We start from the raw sequence: 21,343 nt of genomic DNA on the forward strand, positions 1-21,343 counted from the left end.
TAAATAAACACCTAGCCTCAATTAGTCATCACAAGAACAAAAAAAATTCCTCTACAACACTGTTTTTTTCATTTTCTTAAAAAAACAACATTTTGGTCCTTTATCTCAAAAGTCAACCACCCTTATCATATATCCTTAAATAATGGCCTTCAATCTGTTAAACGCCATGCCTCAATTAATTGTCGCGTCAACAAAGAAAAAATGTATACCTGTATTCATTTTTTGATTTTTCTATGAAAAAACCCCATACATAGTTCAACCCCAAATGTTACCCACTTCTTACCCTCTATCCTTAAATAGTGCCCCCCACTTAAATAAACACCTAGCCTCAATTAGTCATCACAAGAACAAATAAATTCCTCTACAACACTGTTTTTTTCATTTTCTTAAAAAAAAAACATTTTGGTCCTTAATCTCAAAAGTCAACCACCTCTATCATATACCCTTAAATAGTGGCCTTCAATCTGTTAAACGCCATGCCTCAATTAATGGTCGCGTCAACAAAGAAAAAATATATACCTGTATTAATTTTTTTTGTTTTCATTTTTCTATGAAAAAAACCCACATAGTTTAACCCCAAATGTTACCCACTTCTTACCCTCTATCCTTAAATAGTGCCCCCCACTTAAATAAAAACCTAGCCTCAATTAGTCATCACAAGAACAAATAAATTCCTCTACAACACTGTTTTTTTCATTTTCTTAAAAAAAAAACATTTTGGTCCTTTATCTCAAAAGTCAACCACCCTTATCATATATCCTTAAATAATGGCCTTCAATCTGTTAAACGCCATGCCTCAATTAATTGTCGCGTCAACAAAGAAAAAATATATACCTGTATTCATTTTTTGATTTTTCTATGAAAAAAAACCAATACATAGTTCAACCCCAAATGTTACCCACTTCTTACCCTCTATCCTTAAATAGTGCCCCCCACTTAAATAAACACCTAGCCTCAATTAGTCATCACAAGAACAAAAAAAATTCCTCTACAGCACTGTTTTTTTCATTTTCTTAAAAAAACAACATTTTGGTCCTTTATCTCAAAAGTCAACCACCCTTATCATATATCCTTGAATAATGGCCTTCAATCTGTTAAACGCCATGCCTCAATTAATTGTCGCGTCAACAAAGAAAAAATATATACCTGTATTCATTTTTTGATTTTTCTATGAAAAAACCCCATACATAGTTCAACCCCAAATGTTACCCTCTTCTTACCCTCTATCCTTAAATAGTGCCCCCCACTTAAATAAACACCTAGCCTCAATTAGTCATCACAAGAACAAATAAATTCCTCTACAACACTGTTTTTTTTTCATTTTCTTTTAAAAAAAACGTGTTGGTCCTTTAGTTCAAAAGTCAACCACCCTTATCATATATCCTTAAATAGTGGCCTCCAATCAGTTAAACGCCATGCCTCAATTAATTGTCGCGTCAACAAAGAAAAAAGATATACCTCTATTCATTTTTTTTTTTTTTCAATGAAAAAAATAATACATAGTTCAACCCCAAATGTTACCCACTTCTTACCCTCTATCTTTAAATAACGCCCCCCCACTTAAATAAACACCTGGCCTCAATTAGTCATCACAGATAAATATATACCTTTCCAAAACATGTTTTTGTCTTTTTTTTTTTTTTTAAAAACAGACAATGTGACCCTTAAGCCCACAAGTCAACCCTCCTTACAATGTGTCCTTAAATAGTGGCCTCCATTCTGTTAGACACCATGCCTCTTAGTGGACACTTCAACAAACAAACAAATACGTCCCTCTATAAATGTGTTTTCATTTGTCTTAAAGGAAAAAAAGCAAACGTGGCTCTTTAGTCCAAATGTTTACTCACCGCATACCCTCCTCACCATCCTTAAATAGTGGGCACCATACCTCAATTAGCGGGCACTTCAACAAACAAAAAATAAATGCTTTTAAGAAATTGTTTAATTGGTTTAAAATTTTAAAAAAGATGTCTCTCAAGCCCAAAAGTTTACCCACCCTGTATCATTAAATCGTCACCAGCGCTCTAGTATACACAACACATAAATAAGTGGGTACTCAACAAATAAATGTCTTTATACATTTTCCTTAATACTAAAAAAAACTAACGAAGCTGACCCTCAAACCCAAGAATTTACTCTCCCCTGCCAAGATTCTTTAAATAGTACCCTCCTCTCTAATACACACCATGCCTCAATTGGTGTCTAATTGGACGTATCAAATAAATGCCAGCCGTTATAAAGCATGTGAGCTGTAAGAGCAGTTTGTCAGACAGCGTCTGAGCAAGTGCTGCGTGTCTTGTCTGCAGGGAGAAGCGGACGGCGCAGATCAAATTTCTGTGCGTTCATAAGAAGCTGCGCCTGAAGCGAATGACCCCGGTTCTGATCCGGGAGCTTGCCAGACGTGTCCAACAGCAGGGTGTGGGCCAGGCGGTGTACACAGCTGCCACAGTGCTGCCCACACCGCTCAGCTCATGCAGGTACCATTCATTCACCTTTGGATTTCAAAGGCACAGCAACTCCAACAAGATGACTCCTGGAGAAGGTTAAGAATAATTAGGACTCCTCGTTGTGTTCTTTTGCCTCCACCAGCTGGTCAGGAGGTTCATGTGTTCCCTAGGGTTGTACGGTATACCGGTATTAGTATAGTACCGCGATACTAAAGAATCATTTTCGGTACGATACCATCTCTGAAACGTGTCATCGTGTCATTGCTGGTTTACGAGTAGAGGAGCATGTTCGGCAGTGCACAATCACAGAGTACTTACAAGTAGACACAGTGTGTAGGCAGAAAAGGGAGAACGGACGCATTTTGGCTTAAAACTAACGATAAAGGTGAAGCTATAACACTGAAACGCCCTCAGGAAGAGGTGCTTTAAGAGCGGCTAACGTCCATCCGCCGTCGGCAGTGTTTTAGCTACTTCTAAATCACTAATCCTGGTCTCCATGGCGACAAATAAAGTATGTTTCTTAACATGCTTCACTACACACTGTAGCTCACCGGCATCAAAATGTAAACAAACGCCATGGCTGGATCTACACCTAACATCCACTGTAATGATATCAAGTACAGGCACGTATATCGAGTCGATACTACTATGATTACGTCGATATTTTTTGGCATCACAACATCTTCGTTGTATATTATGTTTATAAACTCAGGAAATATGTACCTGGACACATGAGGACTTTGAATATGACCAATGTATGATCCTGTAACTACTTGGTATCGGATTGATACCCAAATTTGTGGTATCATCCAAAACTAATGTAAAGTATCAAACAACAGAAGAATAAGTGATTATTAAATTTTAACAGAAGTGTAGATAGAACATGTTAAAAGAGAAAGTAAGCAGATATTAACAGTAAACGAACAAGTAGATTAATAATTAATTTTCTACCACCTGTTGACAAAATAATAGAACGATAAATGACACAATATGTTACTGCATACGTCAGCAGACTAATTAGGAGCCTTTGTTTGTTTACTTACTACTAAAAGACAAGTTGTCTAGTGTGTTCACTATTTTATTTAAGGAATTAACTGCAATAAGAAACATATGTTTAAGGTACCCTAAGATTTTTTGTTAAAATAAAGCCAATAATGCAATTTTTTGTGGTCCCCTTTATTTAGGCAAGGCAAAGCAAGGCAAGGCAAGGCAACTTTATTTATATAGCACGTTTACAACAATTTTTAAATTGGACCAAAGTGCTTTACAGGTTAAAAAGCATAGAGCAAAAACAAAACAAAAACAAACAAAGAACATAAACAATGAATGAGCTAAACAAGATAGTGCAAAAGCAATAGGGTAAAAGGATTCGAGTGCAAAAGCAATAGGGTAAAAGGATTCGAATAAAAAGTAAAATTGCAAAATAAAAATAATGAAATGATAAAAGTGCGACAAATTGAAATAAATAAATAAAAAATATATTAGATTATTATTAATTAATTAATTATTTGAAAAATACCGAAAAGTACCAAAATCATTTTTGTACCGGTACCAAAATATTGGTATCGTTACAACACTGGTGTGCATTTACGTATCTTTTTGCTTATAAATGTGGTCATTCATTAAGTCCAAAAATAAATGCAATACCACTTTTGTTTGTACCTTTTAGCAAAACATTTTTTACATACTGTAAGTACTTTATATACTGTAGTATATTATTCAGTGATTCAGTTGCTATATGCTAGGATGTTATACCATGCCATGTAATGCTGTGTTGTAATAGTTAATGCTGTGTTGTGTTATGCATTGCTTGGTTGATTGGCAACACTAAATTGGCCCGGCCTAGTGTGAATGTTGTCTGTCTATCTGTGTTGGCCCTGCGATGAGGTGGCGACTTGTCCATGGTGTACCCCCGCCTTCCGCCCGTGTGCAGCTGGGATAGGCTCCAGCACCCCTCGTGACCCAGTAGGGGACAAGCGGTAGGAAATGGATGGATGTTCTGATACTTATATTGTGTTATGTTAATTATGCTACTATGAATTGTGATGTGCAATGTTATGCTGTCCTATGCTGTGCTATGCTAGGCCACACTATGTTAAAAGTTAAAAAGTTAAAGTACCAATGATTGTCACACACACATGAGGTGTGGTGAAATTACTCTCTGCATTTGACCCATCCACTTGTTCCACCCCCTGGGAGGTGAGGGGAGCAGTGAGCGGCAGAGGTGGCCGCGCTCGGGAATAATTTTTGGTGATTTAACCCCCAATTCCAACCCTTGATGCTGAGTGCCAAGCAGGGAGGTAATGGGTCCCATTTTTATAGTCTTTGGTATGACTCTGCCGGGGTTTGAACTCACAACCTACCGATCTCAGGGCGGACATACTATGCTATGCAACATTATGCTATGCAATGCAATGCAATACTATGCTATTGCATAAGACACAAGAGCTACAGTAACAGGTAGTGGTGTATTGCTTGCTTGTATTGTATTAATAGCAGTTGTGTCCTACAAATTAATAATCCAGCTTGTGGCATCGACCCCTGAACCTGCGCAAACTGATGGAGGTGCAGTATCCGGGCTTAAGGCGGGACATGCCTCTGCAGAGAGCCCTCAAAGTCAACCGCCTCCCTGAGGTTGGTGTATGCTGCCATCTAAAGGCAGACCTATTTATTTTTTATTTTAAAAATGTTTTACACTTTGCATTGACCTGACTCCTTAAATATGTGTCAAAGATGACAAAGACTCCAGGTTTGCGACCTATGAACAAAGCCGATGTTGTGAGGACACACGCTCTTCTGCAGGCAAACCTCAGCAAGTTCCACCTCAGGCCCAGCTGGTCCCTGCAGGAAGCGGAGCACTGGCTCTTGCCGAGGGAGGGTGTGGTTGACACCTACGTGGTGGAGGTCAGACTACTACTACTTCTTTATTTCCTAAGAACACACTCTTGCCTGTCCTTATATGCTTTATCGATGTACTCCGCACACACAGGGTAATGATGGTGCACTGACAGATGTGGTGAGCTTCTATCGAGTCTCTTCCAAGGTGTTGAATCATCCGGTCCACACGGGCCTCAGTGCGGCTCACCTCTTCTACGTCGCATCGGACAGCTGTGCAGACTTGGCTGAGCTCATACAGGACACGTTGGTCTTGGCCAAATTTGTGAGTAAAAGAATCAAGCCGCATTATCTAATGAAAACCAATGAAAATGTCATGATCCGTTGCCCGGATGATGTTTTGTTTAGTTTGACTCCCTTAGTTCTGTTTGGAGCACCCCTAGGTTTTTGCGTTTTAGTTGCCATGACTGCAGATTGTTTTCACCTGCCTCTGATTAGTGTTCGGGACGCTCACCTGCTCCTGGACACTAATCAGAGAGCGACTTATTTCCTGCTTTTCGCCACACTCAGTCTGGCTGTCTTGTTTGCTTATGCAACGCGTTACGTTTTGAGTATACCTTGCTTCTTGTGCCTATGCCCGTTTACTAGAGGTGTCCGATAATATCGGACTGACGATATTATAGGTCGATAAATGCTTTAAAATGTAATATCGGAAATTATCGGTTTCAAAAAGTAAAATGTATGACTTTTTAAAACGCCGCTGTACAGAGGGGTACACAGACGTAGGGACAAGTACAGAGCAGTTGCGTCTCCCAGTCATACTTGCCAACCCTCCCGATTTTCCCGGGAGACTCCCGAATTTCAGTGCCCCTCCCGAAAATCTCCCGTGGCAACCATTCTCCCGAATTTCTCCCGATTTCCGCCCAGACAACAATATTGTAAGGCACTACCTTTGCGTGCCAGCCCAATCACATAATATCTACGACTTTTCACATACACAGGTGAATGCCAATCATACTTTGTCAACAGCCATACAGGTCACACTGAGGGTGTCGTATAAACAACTTTAACACTGTTACAAATATGCGCCACACTGTGAGCCCACACCAAACGAAATTGACAAACACATTTCGGGAGAACATCCGCACCGTAACACAACATAAACACAACAGAACAAATACCCAGAACCCCTTGCAGCGTGAACTCTTCCGGGACGCTACAATATACACCCCCCGCTTCTTTCTACACCCCCCATCTCAACCCCGCCCCCCCTACCCCGCCCACCTCAACCTCCTCATGCTCTTTCAGGGAGAGCATGTACCAAATTCCAAGCTGCTGTTTTGAGGCATGTTAAAAAAAAGAATGCACTTTGTGACTTCAATAATAAATATGGCAGTGCCATGTTGGCATTTTTTTCCATAATGAGTTGATTTATTTTGGAAAACCTTGTTACATTGTTTAATGCATGCAGCGGGGCATCACAATAAAATTAAGCATAATAATGTGTTAATTCCACGACTGTATATATCGGTATCGGTTGATATCGGAATCGGTAATTAAGAGTTGGACAATATCGGAATATCGGATATCGGCAAAAAAGCCATTATCGGACATCTCTACTGTTTACCTTTTGATTCCTGTGCTAAGTTTCGCCTTAGCTCCCCGTGCTTGCGGCATACTTTCTTGTATTTTTGCATGATTTATGAGAATAAATCATCGTCTTACCTGCACCTTGCCTCCGGAGTTCCTGCTGCATCTTGGGAGAGCCATCCGCGCCTATACATGCGACCCAAGCGTAACAGAAAATGCTATGAGGAGCACTGTCAGTATGTTGCCACACTGTAACCACAACAATCAAACTATTAAATGTTAAATGTAATAAATAATACAAATAAATAATCGTAGGTATATTTAAAAAATAGTGATAATTAAAATAATAGTAATAATTTATTGTATCATTTGTATCTACTCTGCATTTATATATCAATCATCAATCAATCAATCATCAATCAATGTTTATTTATATAGCCCTAAATCACTAGTGTCTCAAAGGGCTGTACAAGCCACAACGACATCCTCGGTGTCGAGTGGGTCTGACATAATATTGTGAAAGTCCAACACATCAGCGAAAGTCCAGTCCATGGTGGGGCCAGCGGGAACCATCCCGAGTGGAGACGGGTCAGCAGCGTAGAGATGTCCCCATCTGATGGACAGGCTAGCGGTCCACCCCGGAGCAGAGTAGAAAAGAAAAGAAAAGAAACGGCAGATCAACTGGTCTAAAAAGGGAGTCTATTTAAAGGCTAGAGTATACAAATGAGTTTTAAGATGAGACTTAAATGCTTCTACTGAGGTAGCATCTCTAACTTTTACCGGGAGGGCATTCCATAGTATTGGAGCCCGAATAGAAAACGCTCTATAGCCCGCAGACTTTTTTTGGGCTCTGGGAATCACTAATAAGCCGGAGTTCTTTGAACGCAGATTTCTTGCCGGGACATATGGTACAATACAATCGTCAAGATAGGCAGGAGCTTGACCATGTAGTATTTTATACGTAAGTAGTAAAACCTTAAAGTCGCATCTTAGGTGCACAGGAAGCCAGTGCAAGTGAGCCAGTATAGGCGTAATATGATCAAACTTTCTTGTTTTTGTCAAAAGTCTAGCAGCCGCATTTTGTACCATCTGTAATCTTTTAATGCTAGACATAGGGAGGCCCGAAAATAATACGTTACAGTAATCGAGACGAGATGTAACGAACGCATGGATAATGATCTCAGCATCGCTTGTGGACAAAATGGAACGAATTTTAGCGATATTACGGAGATGAAAGAAGGCCGTTTTAGTAACACTCTTAATGTGTGACTCAAACGAGAGAGTTGGGTCGAAGATAATACCCAGATTCTTTACAGAGTCACCTTGTTTAATTGTTTGGTTGTCAAATGTTAAGGTGGTATTATTAAATAGATGTTGGTGTTGAGCAGGACCGATAATCAGCATTTCCGTTTTCTTAGCGTTGAGTTGCAAAAAGTTAGCGGACATCCATTGTTTAATTTCATTAAGACACGCCTCCAGCTGACTACAATCCGGCGTGTTGGTCAGCTTTAGGGGCATGTAGAGTTGAGTGTCATCAGCATAACAGTGAAAGCTAACACCGTATTTGCGTATAATGTCACCTAGCGGCAGCATGTAAATACTAAAGAGTGCAGGGCCAAGAACTGAACCCTGGGGAACTCCGCACGTTACCTTAACATAGTCCGAGGTCACATTGTTATGGGAGACACACTGCATCCTGTCAGTAAGATAAGAGTTAAACCAAGACAAGGCTAAGTCTGACATCCCAATACGCGTTTTGATACGCTCTAATAAAATATTATGATCAACAGTATCGAAAGCGGCGCTAAGATCAAGAAGCAGCAACATAGATGAAGCATCAGAATCCATCGTCAGCAATAGATCATTAGTCATTTTTGCGAGGGCTGTCTCCGTAGAGTGATTTGCCCTGAAACCGGATTGAAAAGGTTCACAGAGATTGTTAGTCACTAAGTGTTCATTTAGCTGCTGTGCGACAATTTTTTCGAGAATTTTCGAGATAAACGGTAGGTGGGACACCGGCCGGTAGTTCACCATGAGGTCAGGATCGAGGTTAGGTCTTTTGAGTAGAGGATGAATAACCGCTTTTTTGAATGCTAGAGGAACAGTACCAGAGGAAAGTGATAGGTTTATAATATTTAACACTGATGGACCTAATAAAACAAAAAGCTCCTTGATAAGTTTCCCAGGAATTGGGTCAAGTAAACATGTTGTTTGTTTTGTCCCATTTACACATTTTAATAATTCCTCCAATGTTATTTCATCAAAGAGAGAGAAACTATTTTGGAGGGCAATGTCCGTCGTATATACAGTCATATTTGTGTTAATAGAACCCAGTTGTGGCTGGGATGCATTGTCTTTAATCTCTTTTCTGATGAGTTCAATTTTCTTATTAAAGAAATTCATAAAGTCATCTGCTGAGTGGGTGGAGCTACTGGGAGGAGTCCCTTGTTGGGTTAGCGATGCTACTGTACTAAACAAAAATTTAGGATCATTTTTGTTGAGGTGGATGAGATTTGAGTAATATTTAGCTTTAGCTGAGGTAAGCATGCGTTTATAAGTTATTAAACTATCACTCCATGCTTGATGGAAAACCTCAAGTTTAGTCGCACGCCATTTGCGTTCCAGCTTTCTACATGATAATTTCTGGGCTTTAGTTTCTTCTGTAAACCATGGGGTACGCCTTTTAGGGGCCCTTTTTAGCTTTAGCGGTGCTACAATATCAATGGTGTCGCGTAGGGCGTCGTTAAAGTTGTTAGTGAGGTTATCAATAGAGCCCACATAATTTGGGAATGATGCCATTACTGAAGGCAGTAGGTCAGTAAGAGTCGTCGTTGTGGCAGTATTAATGTTGCGGCTGCTATAGTAGTTATTATTATTATTATTAGTTTGTTGACAATGAGTCAGAACTTCGAATTTTATAAGGTAATGATCGGACATTACTTTAGTGTACGGGAGTATCGTAACTTTAGAGGTGGTGACACCCCTGACAAGCACTAGATCTATCGTATTACCGTTGCGATGCGTGGGTTCATTTATTATTTGTGTAAGACCACAGCTATCAATTATAGTCTGGAGCGCCACGCATGGAGGGTCCGATGGGGTATTCATATGGATGTTAAAGTCTCCCATTATGATTATATTGTCGGCGTGCGTCACTAGATCAGCAACGAACTCTGAAAATTCATTGATAAAGTCCGAATAGGGCCCAGGGGGGCGGTAGATGACAGCCAGGTGGAGAGGCAGCGGTGTGACAAACCTCATAGTGAGCACCTCAAACGAGTTATATTTATTATTTAGGTCCGAGGTAAGGCTAAAGTTTTTGTTGTATATTAGTGCAACACCCCCACCCCTTTTAATGGGGCGGGCAATATGCGTTCCCGCATAGCCAGGAGGAGACGCCTCACCCAACGCAAAAAATTCGTCTGGTTTGAGCCAGGTCTCGGCTAAACCAACGACATCAAGATTGTTGTCTCTGATGACTTCATTAACTAATAACGTTTTGGAAGACAATGACCTTATGTTTAAAAAGCCCATATTATAGGTAGTGGGCTGTTTTGAGGAGTTTTTGTTGAAAGTATCCGTAGTAGCAATATTAATAATGTTACGTTTATTATGCATAGTGCACTTTAAATAATTTCGACCATATCTAGGAATTGATATGACAGGAATTTTTAGATTGTTTGCCACCTCAGTAAAATGCATGTCCACCTCTGACGCAGAAAAAACATTATGTGAGTTGTATATTATTCTAGAAGAATTGCTATGTGTGCAGGGATTATCCAGCCTGGCGCTGGCTAGTTCTAGCTTAACAGACTCCTTATTAGCGCTTCTTTGTGGATTAGCATTTAGCTTTTTCGTTAGCCCCGCTAACAACAAAGCATTTAGCTTTGTTGTTAGCCCCGCCCGACACCCCCGCTTCTGCTTCCGAGCGCATCGCTTACGTCTCTTTCGCTGTCGGTCTCCGCTGGAAGTCGACGCTGCTGCTTCAAAGGCCACTGCTGGATGTAGCTCGCGAAGAATTCCCAAGCTAGCGAGCAGGTCCATCGTACACGCATCTATCAGCCCAAAATGGCCCGATCTCTCCACATCCAGAATCGTAAGTCGGTCGTAAGTGATCACGGAGTGAACACGCTGTGAGCCAGCCATGAAATTGACTGAATTGAGGGGTATTTTTGCCCTCACTTCCAGGAGCGCTCGTACGAAGCCGCTGCTCTGAAGCGCAGCCATCTTGGAAGTAGAATATATATAGTACGTGTATTGTTATTTATAAGGTTTCTTCCGCTATCCTTGTCACTGCCGTTGTGTCGTTGGGCAAGACACTTTACACTTTGAATCTTTAGAAAAAAGCGCTATATAAAATGTAATTCACTTCCCTTCACTCTCACACAGTATGTGGAACTGTTTGCACGTCCTTTTCAAACATGCTAATTAAAACGCAAAGTGGTGCTTGCAAAATGATGATGAGTGTTAATAAATCACATTGCGTGTTCTGTTTGTTATATTTGCATTTTGTCATCCCAGTATTGTGGGCGTTTTGAGGGTTAGCATCTGTTATGCGTATTAATGAAGAGAGCGACGCAAAGTGGCTTGCACGCCTTATTCTGCTAACTTAACAAACGCAATCCACTTAACACATGTTTAGTGGATCAGCTTTGCATGTGCTATCTGGTTTGCATGTGTTTTAGTACATGCAAACCTTTCATTTATTACCCACTAGCTGTTTGATTTTTGACCTGCATTTTAGTTGTAGTTTTAATGACCAAATTTGTGTTTGCCACTGATAATCGTTAGCATGTTCAGTTTAGTTCACTTCAGGTCATTTATTTATTTCATTGATAAAAAATCAAACAAAGGAATACAATTTAAATAAATCAATCAACATAACTATATATAAATTATTAATAAAAAGGAGCGGAAAGAAGATAAAAACTTATATCTGCCCCCTATTTTCACAAATACAACAATTGATTTTCAATATTGGCGACTACAAAGCCATATTTTCATTTTACAACAATTAAACCAATAATGAAGAAATAATACTACTCAGTCATATCTTTTCATCGTCATGATTTTTACATTTTTTTTAATACAGAAAGAGATTTACATTGTTTTATTCCACTGTCAAGTTTGTTCCATAAACTAACACCTCTGATTGAAATACTTATTTCCATTATCACTGTTCTAAATGGAGATGTATTAAAGATCTCAGTTTAGGATATTATACTCTGCCAGTTCTTGACATTTTAATAAGTTTAACTGTTTGAATATTGGGTTTGTGGGTTCCCTGTATCTATTTCCAGTAATGATTCTTACGGCCTTTTTCTGCAGAAGGAAGATTGGATTTAAATATGTTTTACAGGCACTACCCCACACTTCAATACAGTATGTTAGATACGGAACAATCAGTGAGTTATACAAAATATGCATTGCTTTTTGATTTAGCAATTCCTTCACTTTGTGTAAAATAACAATAGTTTTAGATACTTTAACCTTTGTATCATTTATATGTGATTCCCATGACAAATGTTCTTCTCCAAAGTGGGCTGGCTCAGGGTGGAGGACAGAGTAAAACAACTTGCACTGAGCCTAGTCTATAAAATCCGCTGCACCTCCCTGATACCGAAGTACATGTCAAACTACTTCCTTAACGTAAATGACCGCCATAACCACAACACCAGGGGGAGCTCCACTAACCACGTTAAATCCAGATTCCGATCTGACAAAGGTCTTAACTCATTCTCTTTCTATGCCACATCAATATGGAATGCACTCCCAACAGGTGTAAAAGAAAGGGCATCTCTATCCTCCTTCAAAACCGCACCAAAACAACCCTCCAGGCAACTTCAACCCTAAACTAACACCCTCCCTTCCACATAATACCTCTTTAGATTGTAAATAATCAAATGTAAATAATCAAATGTAGACACTTTTTCTTATACTTTCTGATCCCTCTCTTTGTGTCCACTACCTGCTGTACATATCCTACCAAGTCAGTCCTACACTGTTCCAATGTCCATTTCTCTGATGATGCAATTGTTGATGACTGAAGTGTTGATATCAACCAATCCTAAACCCCCCCTCCATATCCCACACCCCGGATTGTAAATAATGTAAATAATTCATTGTATATACTCTGATGATTATCTTGTGTGATGACTGTATTATGGAAAATAGTATATATCTGTATCATGAATCAATTTAAGTGGACACTGACTTAAACAAGTTGAAAAACTTATTTGGGTGTTACCATTTAGTGGTCAATTGTACGGAATATGTACTTCACTGTGCAAGCTACTAATAAAAGTTTCAATCAATCAATCAATCAATCAATCAATCAATCAATCAATCAATCATCAATCATAACACCTAAAAACGTTGTCTCTTGTGTTCTTTGAATCTCAACTCCTTTGACATATAATGAGCCATCCACACTTTTCCTACTACTGCAAAAAAAAAAAATCATAATTTTCGTTTTACTAGTATTCAAGGATAATCTATTAACATCAAACCAATGTCCAAACCAAAATGTCTTTGAGAAATCCAATGTAAATTAGCATCGAGTTAGAACATTTGGAAAAGTGGAGCATTACTCTACTTTTAAGTGACTTCTTCTTGGTTTGTTGGCATGGAAAATTGTAACATTGCCTAGAAGCAGTCCCGCTGAGTCCACTCTTAGTGCTTGACTGCTTGTTTTCCCGCTGAGTGCTTGCGCCGGTGCGAGTCTCCAAACCAGAAATTACATACAACAAAGGTATCGAAATATGCCACTGTTTGATTTTAGTTAAATCGGTACCCGTTAGTAGCGACGGACTTCGGTCGGTACATACAAAAGTACCACAATAGATACCCATGCCTACCAGCGAGTGAATAATCTACAAAAAAACATGTACAAAAAAAATAAAAAAATAAAAAATATCCCCTTTTTTTACTGATAGAAAGGCTTGGATATCTTCGTTGTTCTGGACGTGATGGATAACAGGAGTTTCCTGGAGAAGCTCAAGTTCAACGTGAGCGGCAAGGACCTGAACTACTATCTGTACAACTGGATGTGTCCGAGAATGAGTCCGGACAAGGTATGGTATGCTGTAATAATAGCTAACAATAACAATAGCTAATTTTGTTGTTTCTTGCATCGAAAAAGCTGACTATAACGTTTGACCTTTAAATACTGAACTGTGTTTTGTGCAGGTGGGCATTGTGCTGCCAAACTAATGGGAGATGATGACTGAGCCTTGAAATGCAGCAGCAAGAATTTGTAGCGTGATGCGACCATCTGCAAACACACGGAATCAATAAAACAAATAAAGATAAAAGTGCATTCGTGATTACATTTGTCAGGTCCTAGTCATTTATGTATTTGTTGGCTCCAGTGTTAAGATTACGAGTGTTATGGCAGAAAATTGAGTAAACACACGCAGTTTAGATAATGCTGTAATCGTGTGTGTTTATTGTGTTTAATCGCTTAAGATTTGACACTTGGTGCAAACAAGGCACACATTTTATGCACGCATACATTTTTTAGGGGTGTAATGCAAAATGATTCTCATTTCCAGGGGTCAAATGTTATCAAGTTTTTTTTGCATGTCAGTGTGCGGACTAAAACAATGGAAGTACTTGAGTAAATAACTTCATGTACTAATACGAGTCAGTTTAAGAAACAGTACAAGCATACGGGTGGTATATGAGGTATCTGGAAAGTTCCATACCAGTGGTTCTCAACTTTTTTTCTTTCCAGCTGTGTACCCCAAACCGGAGAAAAGCACATTTGTTTGAAGAAAAAAAGATGTATAATGATTGGATACAAATATTGAAACATCTTAAATACCTTAGGCCCACAGGTACTAGTACTATTGTGTACACCCATTTGAGTACCATTATTATATACCAGGGGTGTCAAACATACGGCCCGAGGGCCGAATCAGGCCTGCAAACAGGCTTTATCCGGCCCGCGGGATGAGTTTGCTAAGTATAAAAATTAACCTGAAATGTTTTAATGAAAGGAACAGCTGTTCTAAATCTGTCCACTGGATGTCGCCATAGCAATTCTTTGTATCTTTGTAGATGATGTACTGTATGTAAAAAATAAACCACATGATATGTTGAAGAGGTTCATTCAACCTACTAATGTGTTTTTATAAATGGTTGATTTATATAGGCTAGTAAGGTAAAGTTTTGTACCTGACACAGTCCTGCAGGGCCGCCCCCGGACGTTTGGTAGACATCCAGACGACAGGGGGCGCCCCGCCCTACCCCCGGCGCACACCAGGTGACACCGCCATCCCACCACTTCAGGTGGGATGGAACAATCCATATAACACTTTCACAGATGACGTCACACTAACATCACGTGACACCTCTGATGAAGGCTGCAGAAGCAAGATAGCCGAAACTTGTCAGGTGCAAAACTTTACCTTACTAGCCTATATAAATCAACCATTTATAAACCACATGATGTTAGTACATCAGTCGAGGAAAATGATCAAACTACATAATAACATGCTGTAATTTGATTTTGATTTTTTTTTTTTATCTTGATAGATTGAAAATTAACACCAATGAGTTGACTGATGAACATTATCACATAATTTATTCAGAAAATATAAATAACGACAAATAAAGTTTACATATTATTAACCGCAACAGGTAATTGTAAAAAATACAAAAAAACAACAACATTATTATGTGTACAATTTCCGAATGTGCTTGTTGTATTTTTAAACAAAGAAAAAAAATCTGAAGTTGTCTTTATTTTTAAGTTATCGTGCCATGATTTTACCAGTCCAGCCCACTTGGGAGTAGATTTTTCTCCATGTGGCCCCCGATCTAAAATGAGTTTGGCACCCCTGTTACATACTGTACATACCTTTTCAGAGTAAACAGCAGTGGGCGCTGTGGCTTAACATTTAGCTAGTGCATTTCCACACAAGCAACCACAAAGTGCAGTTGTGCAAAACGCACTCTACCTATTTTGCATGTTATTGTTTGTTATGTCAGCACATGTCAGGTTACCTTTGCATTTTGTTTATTCTTGCAAACACAGAGGATACTTTACACTGGCCCTTTACTATTGGAAAAAAAAAATCCGGTAACCCTAAACGGCCTATTAAAATGGTTATATTAATGATTTAAACAGTTCAAATGTGTAATTCATTTTTACATTGTGTTAGGAATAATAATGAACTACTGAAATAATTACGATAACTTTGAACATCACAATTACAGACGTTTGATCATAGAATCGGTAGTTACATTTCCCAGATGTACTTAAACGCACCACAGACCCCCCAACAGTCAGCCTGAGCCAATCAAAAGCGAGCAGACGATTTAACTTAAGAATGACTACGGAACCGCGGACAGATTCACGCCGTCGCTTCTATCTCATCTTCGGCGTCACTAGTCGGACCACCTCCCCTCCGTGGTTGACACATCTCCGGAGGCTTCTTTTAAGAGGAAAAAGCAGTTTAATCGGTTTAAACTTTGTTTTATCTCTCGAAGTTGCGTGACGCTAAGTAGCCACCCGACACCTCCTGTCCGGGTTAGCATATTTGGCTAATTGTTTTGTTATTAAAAGTAACTTTAGTATGCTGCTCCCCGCCTCCTAAATGGTGTTTCTGCAGATGTGTCGTGTTTAGACACACACACCGACCTTCATTACAGGTACGTTACTTTCTTATGATGACGTATGGGATAATATTGTAGTGCGCATGTTGTTACTTAATTATTGCGTGTTGCTTAATCCATCAAAATATGCATACCTTCTTTTTTTTCCAACTTCTTAAGGATATTGTGATGTTTATGTCGCAACGCTGTTATACACTCCCCCTGTCAGTTGACATATTGCATTAGTTTCCTTCCTTAATCAGCAATGTCAGTGTTTTGATATGCCCTCTACCGTAATGCCCCGAGTAAAGGGGTACACTTAACTCTTGTGTGGTGTTCGGGTCTGTGGGACCCGTTTTCATTTTTTATTAAAAGAAAAATTCTACAATTAATTAATTTTTCAAACTAAAACTCACTGACTTTGGCTCATTTTCTGTGAAGAACATATATCAGAATACATATTTAATGACCACACACCATACACCCCCCCCTACACATTTCTATTACATATAAGATGGACCCGGGGCTAATAGAAGTGTGGAAATTGATGTTCTGTGTACCACACACACACACAGCAGGCCTAGACAGGAGGAGGACAGAGTGTAGGTACACAGAACATCAGAGGGTCAAATGTGCGAGAAAATGAGAGCAGACAGTGTTGACAAATAATGTTGCAACCTTGTGTGGGAACCGCAGGTGCAGAAACACAAAAGAAGAATCCCTGTGGGATGCAGAAACTGGCAGAGAAATTTTCCGTGCAACGTTCATATTGTTGTTCTGTGTACCTACACTCTGTCCTCCTCCTGTCTAGGCCTGCTGTGTGTGTGTGGTACACAGAACATCAATTTCCACACTTCTATTAGCCCCGGGTCCATCTTATACTGTATGTAATACAAATGTGTAGGGGGGGTGTAGGGTGTGTGGTCATTAAATATGTATTCTGATATATGTTCTTCACAGAAAATGAGCCAAAGTCAGTGAGTCTCAGTTTGAAAAATTAATTAATTGTATAATTTTTCTTTTAATAAAAAATGAAAAAACGGGTCCCACAGACCCGAACACCACACAAGAGCTAAGTGTTTGATTGAAACTTTTAATAGTAGATTGCACAGTACAGTACATATTCCGTACAATTGACCACTAAATGGTAACACCCGAACAAGTTTTGTTTATTGGGATAAGGTAAACATCTGTTCAGTATTTCAACATAAAAGTGTTTGATTGTGAGGCATTAAAAGCCACAAAATGCAACGGGTCCATCAGACCCACAGACGCTGGCTGAGTAACAACAATATGAACATTACACAAGGGTTAATTTGTATATTTTGTATATTGCCATCTTCTTTTTCAGACACTGTAGTCCAGTGTTTTTCAACCTTTTTTTTTATTGAAAAAATCCGAAAGCACACTACCAGCGGAAATCATTAAAAAATGAAACTCGGTAGACAATACAAAGTCGTTGTCGCAACTGTTGGATATGAATTTAAACCATAACCAAAAATGCATCACTATAGCTCTTGTCTCAAAGTACTGTCACGACCTGTCACATCACACCGTGACTTATTTTGAGTTTTTTTGTGTTTTCCCGTGTGTACTGTTTTAGTTCTTGTCTTGCACTCCTATTTTGGTGGCTTTTCCTGTTGCAGTTTCATGTCTTCCTTTGAGCGCTATTCCCCGCACCTGCTTTGTTTTAACAATCAAGAATATTTAAGTTGTTGCTATCTTTTTTTTGTGTGGACATTGTTGATTGTTATATCATGTACGGATGTACTTTGTGGACGCTGTCTCTGCTCCACACGCTGTAAGTTTTTGCTGTCGTCCAGCATTCTGTTTTTGTTTACTTTGTAGCCAGTTCAGTATTAGTTTCGTTCTACATAGCCTTCCCTAAGCTTTAATGCATTTTCTTAGGGGCACTCACCTTTTGTTTATTTTTGGTTTAAGCATTAGACACCTTTTTACCTGCACACTGCCTCCCGCTGTCGCCTGCATATTGTGATCATGACAAACCATCGTCGTCTCACACGCCTTGTTCCCGACATCTACAAAGCAATTAGCTACTGGCTTCCTACTGGTATGGTATAACATGGTTACTCTGCCGAGCTCTAGACAGCACCGACACTCAACAACGGCACATTATTTGCAGATTATAATTACTAGTTTGCAAAAAAATATTTTTAACCCAAATAGGTGAAACTGCATAATCTCCCACGGCACACCAGAGTGTTTGAAAAACACTGCTATAGTCAGTGAGTTGTTAGGGGGGTGAGGATTACACTTGCACAATTCAACATGTCCTCAAGGAGGAGGGCAAAGCAGATCTTATTCAATTCCTACATTTACAGATTCACGTCATGTCCTTTTGCAAATGAGAAATAAATAAATGTCCTCTTTCCTCAAGCAAGACCAAACCATAGGAACAGAAAACACCTGTATAAACAAAACCCCCAAAAAAGTGTGAGAAAGCTGTTGCTCAGGACGGGACACCACACTTGTGTCCTCCTCCTTTTTTTGTTGAATCTGTAAGAGATTGCAGAAGTAATGTGGCAACACTAGTTTGCTCAAAGGCTGCAATCAAAACCGTGTTTATCTGAGCCTGAACTGCGTGTATACTTGCAGTCTGTTGACAGGGATGACACTTGTTTGGTTTCTGCTTAATTATATAGGGAAGGCCCGGGATTATCCCATGTGTATGTATTTTGGAGGGGCTTTTGGTATCTGGTGTAACTGTAAATCATCTAACCTGCTTGTTTAGTTGCATGCTTGTGGGATTAGTTGCCCTAGTAGACGTATTATTGTTTAAAAAGTCATGAAACACCGCGCAGAGCTAAAAAGAAAAAATAGTACTAATATTGGTATTGTATTTTCTTATATAGTTGCCCTTTACTGCAGAGAGTACTGTTTGTATATTACAAGTAAGGCATTTATTAAAGGGGAGGCCTTTTAAACTATATACAAATGCTTCTGAATATGAAATACAGTACAGGCCAAATGTTTGGACACACCTTCTCATTCAATGCGTTTTCTCTTATTTTCATGACTACATTGTAGATTATCACTGAAGGCATCAAAACTATGAATGACAAAAAAAAGGTAAAATAACTGAAAACATGTTTTATATTCTAGTTTCAAAATAGCCCCGCTTTGCTCTGATTACTTGTTTGCACACTCTTGGCATTCTCTCAATGAGCTTCAAGAGGTAGTCACCTGAAATGGTTTTCACTTCACAGGTGTGCTTGAAGCTCATCGAGAGAATGCCAAGAGTGTGCAAAGCCGTAATCAGAGCAAATGGTGGCTATTTTGAAGAAACTAGAATACAAAACATGTTTTCAGTTATTTCAACTTTTTTTGTTAAGTACATAACTCCACATGTGTTCATTCATAGTTTTGATGCCTTCAGTGACAATATACAATGTAAATAGTCATGAAAATAAAGAAAACGCATTGAATGAGGAGGAGGTGTGTCCAATTTTTTGGCTTGTACTTTATATGTATTTGTGTATCCCTTTCCCACAAATATATAATAGTAATAGTAGAAATAACACATTTTACAACATATTTTATTTTAGAATAAGGTTAATACTAAGGGTGATACAACTTTTTCACTTCCGATACAATACCAATATTGGAGCCTTGCGTATTGACCGATACTGATATCAATCAATGTGATATCAGCACATACTTTCATTATTTTGTAGTGTGGAATGTTAGTAAAGATTTGATCAAGTAAAATGAGTCAAACAGAGAACAATGGTAGGTATTAAAAACACTCATTTATATTATCGTTATGGAATGGGTTTTTGCTGTCTTTAGATTGAAGTGGAGTGATAATTGTTTTTGGCGACACCTAGTGGCCACATTTATTCAATAAGTTAAGATAATAATGCAGTAAGTTAAATGATGCGGACACACTTGTTACTGGTTATTTTCCGAATATGCTTCTTCTGCCTTGGAGCCAATGTATTTTATTATTTAATGGTGGTTTAAATTGACAAACTTTATACTGCAATATTGTTCGATTAAGGATAGTCATTACGTATGTCTACTTTATGTGCTATCGTGTGCTCAGCTGTTGTGTAGCTACTAGCTCCTAGTAGCCTACAACCTACCATGTTAACCTTTTGTAAATGACTACACTGAAATACAAGACCTGAGTGCTTATTGGAGGACATTTAGCTTTGTACAAGTAAAGGTGCTGCATGACTGCTTGTATCGGCGCTCATTTTTTAGTTTAGATGAAAACTGTCATAATCCAACACTTGTTTTTTTGCTGATATTGAACTGATGTCCAATATTAATATCGGATCAGGACACCCCGAGTAATATACATAGGTGTTAGGTCTGTGTTGCGTTTTTAGGATTTTTTCTGTCTAGCATGTCCCCTACGAAAGTTTTGCAACATCTCGCAAACCTTTTTCAGATCTTTCCTTTGTTGGTCAAATTCTAAGGTCCTGATTCTTATCAGGACACTATTGAAATATTAATGAGTTTTGCTTTAAAATGATATCCACAGTGTTATACTTTGAGCATGATTTTAGTGGACATTTGACTTTGTGAAGCTGTAAATTGGCCTCCCAAGACCAGTTGCAGATATGTAGTGTGGGCACATTCCTTGATCGAGACCCATTTTCAGGACAGTACATTTTTGTCTAGTTGGTCATGTTGTTTTTGTGTGGTTGTTAGCAGGTAGTGAATGCACACAGCTCCGGGACACACGCAAGTCGTGTGCAGAGCAGCACACATAGAACAAATACAAGCCAGGAGTGGCTCTTTCCCTTATGCGCCACTTTTTTTTTTGGTAAACAAAGAAACCTTGCGTTGCATGAGTGTTATCATTAACCTGGATCTCTTGTTCCGGGCTGGGGCTGGTTTTG

General features: G+C 39.1%; 2 protein-coding genes across 4 annotated transcripts in view; both read left to right on the top strand.

The window, feature by feature from the left end:
* LOC133655469 (glycylpeptide N-tetradecanoyltransferase 2-like) overlaps positions 1–14,557 on the top strand; it is a 31,113-nt gene extending 16,556 nt beyond the window's left edge. Inside the window, exons 7-12 of one of the 2 annotated variants that reach the window (XM_062055678.1) lie at positions 2,307–2,477; positions 4,973–5,081; positions 5,181–5,351; positions 5,437–5,607; positions 13,808–13,945; positions 14,061–14,556. In XM_062055678.1, coding sequence (XP_061911662.1) covers positions 2,307–2,477; positions 4,973–5,081; positions 5,181–5,351; positions 5,437–5,607; positions 13,808–13,945; positions 14,061–14,084 — 784 coding nt within the window. In that variant the 3' untranslated portion in view covers positions 14,085–14,556. Of the gene's footprint in view, positions 1–2,306; positions 2,478–4,972; positions 5,082–5,180; positions 5,352–5,436; positions 5,608–13,807; positions 13,946–14,060 lie in introns of both variants that reach the window. The other variant, XM_062055679.1, reaches the window with a different exon arrangement.
* A 1,645-nt stretch (positions 14,558–16,202) lies between these two features.
* Positions 16,203–21,343, top strand: part of svild (supervillin d) — a 109,481-nt gene continuing 104,340 nt past the window's right edge. For both annotated transcript variants that reach the window (XM_062055681.1, XM_062055680.1), the window contains exon 1: positions 16,203–16,529. The gene's annotated coding sequence lies outside the window, so the exon portion shown is untranslated. The remainder of the gene's footprint in view (positions 16,530–21,343) is intronic.

The sequence above is a fragment of the Entelurus aequoreus genome, linkage group LG08, assembly GCF_033978785.1.
Source record: "Entelurus aequoreus isolate RoL-2023_Sb linkage group LG08, RoL_Eaeq_v1.1, whole genome shotgun sequence".
NCBI classification, from domain to species: Eukaryota; Metazoa; Chordata; class Actinopteri; order Syngnathiformes; family Syngnathidae; genus Entelurus; species Entelurus aequoreus.